Source organism: Acomys minous, assembly GCF_964271855.1.
Source record: "Acomys minous genome assembly, chromosome: 17".
Classification (NCBI taxonomy): domain Eukaryota; kingdom Metazoa; phylum Chordata; class Mammalia; order Rodentia; family Muridae; genus Acomys; species Acomys minous.
Genome location: NC_140500.1, coordinates 1,139,635 through 1,152,108, shown reverse-complemented (window position 1 = coordinate 1,152,108; position 12,474 = coordinate 1,139,635). Strand labels below are relative to the sequence as shown.

Sequence of the window (12,474 nt, the reverse complement as noted above, 5' to 3'; positions counted from 1 at the left end):
TGGAATATCATTTAATCTTCAGTGATGTCCCCTAACCTGGACAATTCCAATTATATTTCTTCATATTTCATAATATTTAATCAGTAAATACTGTGAGGGAAATGTTTGTACAATGGACATTATAGGAAACCTACACATATGCTTCCTGATATTTATAAACATGATTAGTAGCCAGCTTTGGTGTAACAATGCCTAGGTTTACAGCATGAAATTATAAAAGTCCTTCTCAATTTTATGTTGCATGAAGTGAAGCACAATCCCCTTTCTGCCAATGACAGATAGTTTTCATCCTCATGAAAAAAAAAGGAATTCCAGTTTTTTCCACTTGATTTTAAATAACAGAGAAATCTGACACTGAGTTTCCTTTACTTGAAAAGGGTTTGTTTTGTTTTGTTGTGTTTTGAAGCAAGAATCATAATTCACAATGAATTATTCTAGACTTTATGTATAAAATGCCACAGGGGGCACACAGCAAAGTAACTGTTTAGTAATTATATTGCCAGAGACTACTAAATATTCAGAAATTATCAAATGTCTACTTTTGTAAGGTCAGGGTTCTACTGTTAGGATGTTTAAGGGTTTGAGTCAATATCGATTTGCACTGATTGGTGAGGAAAAAGTTATATTTCTATCAATTTCTTGTTTTTCTCCACAGAAACCACAAGGCTCTGGAGCCACAAAAACAACAGAAGACAGAAGACAGCCTGTGCCTCACAACAACAATGACAGAAGACAGCCTATGCCTCACAACAACAACAGAAGACAGAAGACAGCCTATGCCTCACAACAACAGAAGACAGAAGACAGCCTATGCCTCACAACAACAGAAGACAGAAGACAGCCTGTGCCTCACAACAACAATGACAGAAGACAGCCTATGCCTCACAACAACAACAGAAGACAGAAGACAGCCTATGCCTCACAACAACAGAAGACAGAAGACAGCCTATGCCTCACAACAACAGAAGACAGAAGATAGCCTGTGCCTCACAAGTTCACCCACAAATCAAAATTCTTTTGGTTAGAAGCATAGAGACATATAAACACCAATTCCCAGAAAGATCTGATGGTAGGGAGAACACCCATCGCTGTGTGCTTCTCTTTTCTGGGTTGGCAGGTGATGTATTTTCCCTGATGATTCTCTGTCATGCCCACGGCAAGGCGCTAGAATCAATCGCCAATCTGAAAACACAGTCTGACAAGTTGAGTTCACTCCTAGGACCCACAATGGTAGAGAAGAGAACTGATTGCTACAAATTGTCTTCTTATCTCCACAAGCATGGTCACACACACACACACACACACACACACACACACACACACACACACACACACACACCTTGGGGGGGAAATTGTCTTTAGTTGTGTAATTACTGACAAACTGCCCATGCTCCTATAATAACAGCTCACCCACTCTCCTTAAGCAACTCTAATGAAACTCACAGACCAGAAAATGGTTCAGCAGTAAGGAGATACTTGCCACAGGCCTGACTACCTTGACCCCCAGACCCACATCATGGAAGGAGGGAAGTGACTCCTGAAACTCATTCCTGACCTCTACATACGCACGGAAACACGCCCCACACGCCCATCCCTGCACCCCCGAAACTAATATCTGTGAGGGATGGGGGAGCAATAGACAAGTCTCCTGTTAAGTTTTCAAAAGTCTACATTCCTGAGAACTGTGGTCTTACCTAACCTTTTTTCAGAAATGCTGTCTATAATGGTATCTTTTCTTTCTTTCTTTCTTTCTTTCTTTGTGGTTTTTCGAGACACAGTTTCTCTGTGTAGCCTTGGCTGTCCTGGACTTGCTTTGTAGACCAGGATGGCCTAAGTCTCACAGAGCAATCTGCCTCCCTGAGTGTTGGTATCACAGGCGTATGCCACTGCATCTGGCTTAATAATATATTTTCAAAAGAGGGATAATCAAGCTCCAAGAGGCAAAAAGAGTTTCCAAGAGGCAGTTAAGCTAAAAAAATTGGTACTTAATTCCATTTTTAAAATTCTGTCAGGAGCTGGGTGTGGTGGAGCACGCCTTTAAGCCCAGCACTGGGGAGGTAGAGGTAAGTAGATCTCTGTGAGTTTGAGGCCATCCTGGTCTACAAAGCAAGTCCAGGACAGCCAAGGCTACATAGAGAAACCCTGTCTTGAAAAGGAAAAACGAAAAAACAAAAAACAAAACAAACAAACAAACAGAAAGAAAGAAAAAAAAAAAAAAAGAAAAGAAAAACCAGGCGGGAGACACGAGGGGCGGGGAAAGGTAACATCAGTAGCAAGAGAGAAAGTTAACGTTTTTTTCCAACACAAGAAAATAACAAAAATTTGTATCTTCTTGTCAAGCTCAATTTATTATTATTTTTTCCTATTTGGGGAAAAGGGAAAGCAATGTCCATAGGAATAGGGATTTGCAGAAAGCTGAAGAAAAGTATAAGACCACTTCTTGGTAACACTGGGATTATCATGCTGTCCCCAAATAAAAATTAACTTTGTAGCCCATGGGTAGTGGCCCACGCCTTTAACTCCAGCAGTCTGTAGGCAGAGACAGGCAAAACTGAGGCCAAGGCCACCTGACCTACATTGCAAGTTCCAGGATGGCCAGGACTACACAAAGAAACTGTCTCAAGGCCCTCATCCCCTCGAAAATTAACTTTGTGTGGCAAAAGTCAACAGTTTATAGAAAGAAATGATCATGCGTCAAAAAAAAAAAAAGGTATGAAAATATACCTGCTTCCTTTAAGCTGCTGCATTTCTGATACATTGATGTCCGCAGGGTGGGTGCTCGTCCGTTATACAGTCTTATCTTCTCAATCCGAGAATCAAAGACCCGAAGCAGAGGGTCTTTCTCCTCCCATTGAGACATGATCTTATTATCAATAAAGGTGGCAAACATCTGTGTTTCAATGAATCGTGAAAGAAATGGCAGGCAAGGCTCAGGCTGGTCAGAGAGGAAAGAGGCCTGTAATGAGATAATTAGCAAGGTATTATTTTTATGAGGTCATTTTAATAATGTATAAGATGAAACTCAACAGTTTGTAGTTAAGGTCACTACTTTTCAAACTTATGACATAGAAACTGATACTTGACATTTAAGAAGTCTCGCAAGTCCACTTGTTTTTCCTTCCCTCTAAATTTATAGATTTTTAGGTCACATAAAGCTTTAGTATTGATCTTACCTTTGAAAGAGAGAGAGAGAGAGAGAGAGAGAGAGAGAGAGAGAGAGAGAGAACACACACACACACACACACACACACGCGCGCGCGCACACGCACGCAATCTTCCGGAGCACACAAGGCCTCGGCTGACTGGCTTCTACTCTGAAGTCTCATGCTGTCCTGTGTCTTCAGGTCCATGTGTGATGTGTGCAGGTCAGGGTCAGCCCAGACTTACAGGAGAATCCCTGTTTTAGTCACTAGGTTGGCTCTGCTTTCCATTCTCTTGCCCTTCAGAGCAGATGCAGTGTGTCAGGGCCAAAAGGAGGAGGGGAGGACAGTGTCTTTACTTAATCCTCACCAGCTGCTTCCCAGTGTACTTAATTTTCCATCTTAATACTTGAGGATACTTTTAATAAAAGCTTCTTTACAGAATCCACTTTGTAATTTAGGTGCTTCCATCGTTTAAATGCGTTCATGTGAGTCCAAATTCCCTACAGACTCCCTACTGATCTCTAGAAACAATTTATCTCCTTAAATGGTATTTCACAAGTAAACATCACACTTATTTTACAAGACAAATGGAGCCCCCACCCCACCTCCCATTTAAAAAAATGGGCCAAACATCTGGTTTTTGGTGCTCAGATTCTTGTGTTCTGTAAGAATTAAAATCAACTAGACCTCGGCTTGAAGATAACTATGTCCTGCATATTTCCTTTGTGAAAACAACTATAGCCTATAGAATTCCACATGGGACTTTCATTTTCTTAGAGTCACATAGAAAGAGTTCCCCTTCTAATGTGAGACTACACAGAGAAAAGAAGAACAAAGTACTAGGTCATGAACTTAAACTAGAACTTAAACTGCTCCAAAGATAGATCATAAATGTGTAAGATTAGTTCTTAAGTTGGATAAAAAGTATAATAAAAATTAAGCAAAAATGAAAACAGGTCCTAGAGCAGAAATATTTGAAAAGTGTTTCTTAATAGTAAAGCATAAAGTACACTGGCAAATTCTGATGCACATAGATTATTATCCTCCATTTAAAAAAAATCTGATGAAACCAGAAAATAATATCTGATACTATACAAATACTTAGTAAATACCTATTTTTCAGATGCTCCAAAATTAAACATTTAGCATCTTGGAAAGCAATAGTTCCCTTGGGAGTTCTTTTTTTTGGGGGGGGGGGGAGTTCTTTTATGACACGCTTAGCACAGAATTATGCTTGTTCAGTAGCCGAGGCAGAGGACTGAACTGCATCCTGGTGACCTAAGGAAAAGCTCTCCTATGCCTCTCCAGTGCGTTTGCCTGTTGGAGAAATCGGGGGCACACAAAGAGCACCAGACAGAACACAGCAAACCTTGGAAAGAAGCTTCTGCAGCATAGGAAAAAACTGCTACGTTTTCTAGTCTCCCTCTCTAAAAACTCTGGAACATAATCTTAGACTAAGTCATGAAATTCAATTTACTCATTTGTTCTCTTTTAAGATACAGAAGAAGCCAGACATGGTGGTGCATGCCTTTAATCCCAGCACTCGGGAGGCAGAGGCAGGTGGATCTCTGTGAGTCTGAGGCCAGCCTGGTCTACAAAGCGAGTCCAGGACAGCCGGGGCTACACAGAGAAAGCCTGTCTCAAAAAGAAAAAGAAGAAGAAGGAGGAGGAGGAGGAGGAAAAGGAGGAGGAGGAGGAGGAGGAGGAGGAGGAGGAGAAGAAGAAGAAGAATAACAACAACAACAACAAGATAAAAATTAGGCCTATGAAACTGAACTGCTGCCTTTACAGGAACAAATTGTGACCTACATCATTGGGTGAAAACTAAACCCTCAGTGAGAATTTCTTAGAAAAAGAATAGGCTTAATTTTTCTAGATTTGGTCATAAAGCAAGAGTTAATAAGACTTGTGAAAATCAAGTTCTTATCATTTAAGCATTGCTCAGGTACAGAAAATTAGGATACTATAGCGATTTAATACATAATTCAAAGGCCAATTCTATAAGCGGTCAGTTCGCTTCTGCTTTTGAAACAGGCCTCAGATGACCTAGGCGGTCTCAGGCTCGTGCTGTTGCAGAGGCAGCCTTGCATCCTGATCCGCCTGCTTCTACCACTTTCTTGTGAAACCATTTTATCTAGCATAAAATACTTAATGGGATGGAAAAAAGGAAAAACCTGTGCTTAAAATGTAAAAAAGATTAGTAATATAGGCCATTAATAATGATCAAGAGGAAAACGATGGTTCTTTTTACTTTGTCAAAGTTCTGCATCTGCTCCCGGTTGGTCAGCCAGGACTCCATGTCCTGGGCAGTCTGAATCACAAATGCTTCATAATCTGCAAACATCTGTGTGAAGCGGTTGGCAAAGACCTCTCGCAGCTGCACGTTGAGCTGGTAGTCCCTGAGCTCCGCCTCTTCACACTGCAATTTTAGATCCTTTTCTTTTTCACTCAGAGAAGTGGAGAGGTCCATTTTCCCCACGGCCACGCCAGTCCTCTCGGCGAGAGCCTGGAGGCGGGCTATGGTCTCACTGCTCTTCAGGAACTCGTACATGCTCATGCTACTGGTGGGGACGTTGCCGTTCTTTTTGTCACTGACCAGATCTTTCAGAACCATGTTCTTTAGTTTGGTGGCACTCTCACTACAATGCAGGCTGCCCTCAGGAGGAATCCCAAATTGGAGAAGAACTTCAGACAGCTCTTTGATAAAGTCTGCTTTATTGGGGAACTGGGGAAATTCTTCAGGCAACTCAATAAAATGGTTGTCAATATCCACGAAGCACAAATTAGCCTAAAATGGAAAAAACAAAAACACAAGGTTTTGTTAACTTGTACAAGGCTGACTGACTAAACCTTCAGGGATTTCCCAGAGCTCTGCAGATTGAGAGCCAAGTCATCTTGTGCTACTTTTGTCTCCTAGATAGCGTTACTGGCCACCTGTTGAGAACTGAGTCTAGGGCCTTGGGCGTGCTAACCAAGTCCTCGTCAATACGCAGCCTTTATGAGAACCTTTCCAGCCCCTTCACCACACTGAGCCCATGCTCCCCACACTGAGCCACACAAGCCAGGATACTAGGTTCAGATTCTTTTATTCACTACTGTTTTTCTAGCATATAAAACAACTGGTTTCATACATTTATACTTTAATCACGTTTGTCTTTCTCTTTATTACGCTGCCTTCATTACCTTCTCCATCTCTATGTCCGTTTTTCCTTTTGCCACCCACACACTGCCCTCCTGCATGCTAGGTAACTCAGCACATCGCCAGGCACAGGGACCCTCCTTACGTAACTAGCTCTGGATGTAACACACCAAGGCGTCGGTTATAGGAAAGGAAAATTATCAAAGTTACTTTCCCTAGAATCCAAATAGTGAGGGGGGGAAATAGGTGTGCTGAGGTGGGCGACCACAGAGGTGGCTGCTCTTCCTGGGGATCTTTGATTGGTTCCCACATGGCAGCTCAGCACAACCTACAACTCCAACCCCAAAGGTTCTGACACGCTGACTCCTACAGGCATGACACATGAATGTAGTGCAGACAGGCATGCAGGCAACGCCCCCCCCCCACTATCACCACACACACATGCATTAGAAGGAGGGAGGCTGGTGAGCTGGTTAAATGGGTAAGCAAGCCAGATGACACGAGTTCCTGGAACCCAGAAGCTGGAAGTGGAAACTGACTCCATAAAAGTGTCTTAGGATTTGCACACGAGTGCTATGGTCTGCAACCACCTATACCACCACATACATGCACATATAAAAATCATTTACTTAAAATATTTTTTATATTTATATTACTTTATCTGTATGTGTTTTGCCTGCATGTGCGCATGACTGATACTCTCAGAGGTAAGAAGGTGCTGGGCTCCATGGAACTACGTGAGTACTTAAACCAAATCTGGGTCTTCTGTGAGAACACAAGTGCTCCTGGCCTCTGAGCTGCTGCTCTAGCACCAGGAAAACAAAAACTTCAGTCAGCCATGGTAGCGCATGCCTCCAACTCCAACACTCCGGAGGTAGTGGAAGGCAGATCTCTATGAGTAATTGGAACGGTGGTGGTGCACGCCTTTAATCCCAGCACATGGGAGGCAGAGGCAGGTGGATCTCTGAGTTCGAGGCCAGCCTGGCCTGCAGATCGAGTTCTAGGACAGCCAGGGCTACACAGAGAAATCCTGTCTAGAAAAAACCAAACATAAAAAGATGTAAAGTACAGGGGATGAAGAGGAGGCTCAGCAGCGGGGAGTCCTTGTGCTTCCAGGGGCTCTGGGTCGCTTCCCAGCACCACTGGCTGCTCACAACTGTCTGTAACTCTAGCTCCAGGGGACCCAGTGCCCTTGTCGCACACACATGGTGAGCACACATACATCTAGGCAAAACAGCACATGGTATATATATATATACACACACACATATGTAGGTAAAATACTCATATACATTAAAAACAAATATAAACATATGTAAAATATATGAAAGGGAGAGAGGTGAAGGTAGCAGGGCTTTTTTGAAACCCACTAAGGGAAAATTATTTCCTTGTGGTAAAGTATGGGTATTTTATAGAAATAGTTTTTAATTTTCTTTAGCATTTTTAAGTTTACTTGTTATAAGAATTTACTTGGTCACAAGAATACTTTCTGAGTTCTATACCTCTGGCTCAAAGTTGAGATGTGCTATTCTAAATTGCTCAAAGACAGATATACTCTTATCCCCTCCTTTAAGTTCATCCCGAGTGGCCTGTCCATCACTGTGACGGCTGTTCTCGGTAGTCAGCCTGTCCATCACTGTGACGGCTGTTCTCGGAAGTCAGCCTGTCCGTCACCGTGACGGCTGTTCTCGGTAGTCAGCCTGTCCGTCACTGTGACAGCTGTTCTCGGTAGTCAGCCTGTCCATCACTGTGATGGCTGTTCTCGGTAGTCAAGTCAAGCACATCTAGAATGAGCTAAACTTCAAAAAGGCTGGGCACACCCATGAGGGCTGGGCTCACCCATGAGGACTGGGCACACCCATGAGGGCTGGGCTCACCCATGAGGACTGGGCACACCCATGAGGGCTGGACTCACCCATGAGGACTGGGCACACCCATGAGGGCGTTTTGCTGAACTGAATCATTTGAAGTGGGAAGACCCACTTCTAACCTGGGTCTGTGATGGGGAAGGTTCACCATTAGTCTGGCCACGCCTTCGGCTGGCAGCCCATACACAGGACATGGGAGAAGGAAGCTTTCTCTCTCTCCTCCTGCTTGATCTTGCTGGCAAGTCCACTCCTTCCCTGGCACTAGAGCCTACTTCTTCAGGGTTCCAGTAAATGCTGGAGCCCATCTGAGACATCTACTGTATTCTGGGACCTTGTGTTGGTAGACAGCCATTGCTGGAGTAGGAGGGTCGGAGCGTGTAAGGCATCCTGATAAATCCCTTCTGCCTCTCCCTCCCTCTTTCTCACTCTAATTTTTCTTTAATATATTTACATATATTAACATATAATATATATTATATATAATATATATTCCTCCGATCTGCAAGTCTGTTTCACCAGCGAACCCTGACTAATACTATCACCTAGATAGGAAATGGCCCCTCAGGAAAGCTGTCAGTTATACTTGAAGACACCTCAAGAAGATGGGAGAAGTAACCATGCCTTTAATGGGACAGGTACTTACACCCAGAAGTCCTCTTACAATGCAGTTGCTCACATATCCTCAATGCTAAGTGTCTGTGCTTTCTAGAAAGGTCACTCACCTCTGGGCATCCTGACTGCCTTTCTGAAGGCCCTGCTCCAATGCAGGAGGTACAAGAATCCCACTGCTGAGTCTGCCACTGTTGTGTAACTTAAAACACACCTTTTTGTCTTTGGGCTCTTCCCAGCAACCGAGGAGGTTTCTAGTGTGCCTACCATTGTTTTTATCACAAACTCTAACTGTCGTTAAGTTCCTTTCTGAGTTGTCCCGGACTCACTATGCCCTGGTAGTACTGTGTCTTATAGGGTCTCAGGTAGCCCAGGCTAGCCTCCACCTACCTAGACAATGGAGAGGACTTTGAACTTCAGATCCTCCTGCTGGCTCTTACAGTTGTATGCCACATCCTAGCTTATTTTATGTCAGAAGTATGTGTACCTGTCCTGTTACACCTAGATCCTGTGTGAAACTGTCTTCCCCTCAGTTACCCTCTCCATCTTCCTACTAGGTCCTCCCTCTCTACATAGCCACCCTCCATGCTTTCCTGTGTAAGAGTTGCCGTGGTCACCGTGCCTCTTCACAGCAGTGAAGCCCTAACTAAGACACTCTCCCTTTTTTCTCTCCTTCTAACCCCCACCCCCAATTCACTCTTTCGCACCCCGGCATGCGGGGAACAGAACCCAGGGACTTGTACATGGTCTAGGCTGGGCTCTATTCCCAGCGTCAGGAGATACTCTTGGGCTGATAAAAAGTATGACAGAAACCAGAGGAACTATTTTCTAAGTTTGTTTTTACCTTTGATTTGGAATATATTCTAACATTTTTTTCTTCAAGTTGATACTGAAAGTTCAAAAGGCCAAAAATTTTAATAAAATTCTAAGCATTTCTCAAATCCCTCAAAGTGGGAGAGACTCCAAACCTTTATTGCTTTGTACCTCTTAATTAGAACAACGTTAGTGAGAAGCAGGACTGAGCGTCTAGGACGGGGTGGGCAGGAGAGGGTGGAGAAAGCACAGGAGCAGACAGAACCAACAGCTGAACACACGCACAGCACGTGGCCACGCACACGGCTGGATTCAGTTCTATCCGCTGAGCTGACACAGGAATGGAATAGACAGGACAGGAAGTTCCTCTGTGTGTGTCTCTTCTCCCCCAGATCACCAGGGAGAGAATTCATACTGTCCTCTTGAACGGCAGCCAAGGGAAGAGGGAGCAACCATTATATCTTTGTTTTTCTTTTTTGATCCCTGCTCTTCCATTAGACAACCCTGAGCAAGAAGTAAAGTGAAGTCTCAAGTCAAACTCAATAAAAATATCCCAATATTTTCCCTTGATCAAAAACAGGTACCACGGGAGCCCATGATAAAAGAGATAAAGTTAACATCTCAATCTGACATAGTTTGGGTACTAAATATTTCTATATTTCTGATTAACCGTGCCTACAAACTTTCATGATATTATACCTCCAATTAAAAGCAATGCATATGCCAGGTAAGGTGTTACACACCTTTAGTCCTAGCACCCAAGGCAAGGCAACCTCTGTGAGTTTGAGACCAACTTGGTATATGAATTGACTTCAGAATTACTCAGGTATGTCCTGTCTCTAAAACAAATATGAAATAAAAATAAATATTCCCTTAGAATCTCAAGGCAAGGCTCAATAAAAAAGGTGTTTCTCTTGATATTTTTTTCTTTAAACAAATAATTTTTATCTTACGTTCACTGGTGTTTTGCCTTCGTGTATGTCTGTGTGAGGTTATCAGAAGCCCTGGAACAGGAGCTACAGGCAGGAGTGAGCTGTCGTGTGGGTTCTGGGAACTGAACCCAGGTCCTCTGGAAGAGAAGCCAGTGCTCTTAACTGCTGAGCCATCCCCAGCCACCGAATTTATTTTTCTAACATAGTGAAGACGAGCAGGAGGCTGAGGGTGAGGCACAGACTTTGTAACCAACGCGTAGTGCCGCACTTTCTATGCTCCTCCCCTTCCACATGCTGATCCCTGGAAGATAATCTAACAAATGGCTACTCACATCTACCATTTTGAATCACGAGGAAAGGAGTAGGTGGTTAACTGTAAGTCTAGGCAGCCACATTAGCCGCCTAACAACTGACATCGTACCTGCCTCAACTATGACCTTGTCAGCTCTCCACTTTTACAGTTGTTCTCAGAGACTTTTATTCCGGAGTGTTCAGGGGCAAGAGAGACATGTCACTAGAGGGCACATTTAAGTCTCTTTTAGAAAGACTGTTTTATTTTATTACGTGTATATTTTAGGGTTTGTTTGTTTGTTTGTTTGTTTTTTTGAGATAGGCTCTTTTTTATGTAGCTCTGGCAGTCTTGGAACTCTCTAGCTTTGAACTTACAGAAATCCACTTGCCTCTGCCTCCCAAGTTCTGAGATTAACAGTGTGTACCACTACACCAGCATAAAAGGATTTTTTTTTTCAGATGCAGGGTTTTTCTGTGTGTATCTCTGGCTGTGCTGGAATCACCATGTAGACCAGGCTGGCCTCAAACTCACAGGGATCCATCTGCCTCTGCCTCCTGAGTGCAGGGATTAAAGGTATGCACCACCTTGCCCAGCTTTTTTTTTTTTTTAATGTCTACTCCTTCTTTAAAAGCACGTGAAGCTATTTATTGCATTTCACTATAAAATGCCTTCTGGGTGAACAGATATATTGTTAGTTTTTTCTTCTCAAACTATAACACTTTTAATGTATGGTTTCTATACAGAAACACTGCTTATTTTTATAGTTGACTCATGTTACTTCATATTATGCCATTATATGAAGAGACGAGTTTGTGCACTGAGTTCAAGATTGGAAAAAAAGCAACTAGAAAATCACAGCTCTCATTACGAGGGCTTTTAGAAAGTTTAACTGGCTTATCTTTAGACTCAGATGATACAAGCAGGCAAAGTTCTTCCAACTATATACGTACTAAGTGGCATTAAAATATTTCAACATTGGGGCTAGAGAGATGGCTCAGAGGTTAAGAGCACTGTGGGCTCTTACAGAGGTCCTGAGTTCAATTCCCAGCAACCACATGGTGGCTCACAACCATCTGTAATGTGATCTGATGTCCTCTTCTGGCCTGCAGGTGTACATGCAGCCAGAGTACTGTATACATAATAATAAATAAATAAATCTTTAAAAAATATTTCAACAAGTATTCATGTAAACTGGGAAGAACTTTGATATATTTAAATACATTTCTTATATAATTTGCTGAACAATGATACATATATAATAAATAAGAAACTAAAAATGATATAAAGTATTTTTTAAAAATAAAAAATGCACTTGGCTAGTGTATTTCTTTGAAAATGCAAAGAACTTAACTCTTTGAACCAACAACTACATTAACATAATTAAGGATAAAACAATAAAATTCTAGGATAGAGGGTGTAGCCAGCAAGCCCGAATGCCCAACACAGGACAGGACAACACTTGTACTGCACGTGCGTGGCCTGTCAGGCCCTTCCTCATCCACAGCTCAGCTACTGTGGCGAGGCAGCATGGCGAGTGGTTACAGGACCTGCCACTGGCAACAACGGCTGTGGCTTACTGTGTTATTTTAAATTCATTTCTTAAAATAAGAATCCCCTTGAGAAATAAGAACAAGTAAAAGTGAAGCTCAGGAAGAGGAATTTTATCAAGAAATGTGCT

The 12,474-nt window shown here is 42.7% G+C and overlaps 1 protein-coding gene across 3 annotated transcripts in view; it reads right to left on the bottom strand.

Annotated features, from left to right (window-relative positions):
- DENND5B (DENN domain containing 5B) overlaps positions 1-12,474 on the bottom strand; it is a 138,384-nt gene that overhangs the window by 59,898 nt on the left and 66,012 nt on the right. For all 3 annotated transcript variants that reach the window (XM_084764852.1, XM_084764851.1, XM_084764853.1), the window contains 2 exons: positions 5,395-5,931; positions 2,725-2,956 (listed from right to left, as the gene is read on the bottom strand). In XM_084764852.1, coding sequence (XP_084620978.1) covers positions 2,725-2,956; positions 5,395-5,931 — 769 coding nt within the window. The remainder of the gene's footprint in view (positions 1-2,724; positions 2,957-5,394; positions 5,932-12,474) is intronic.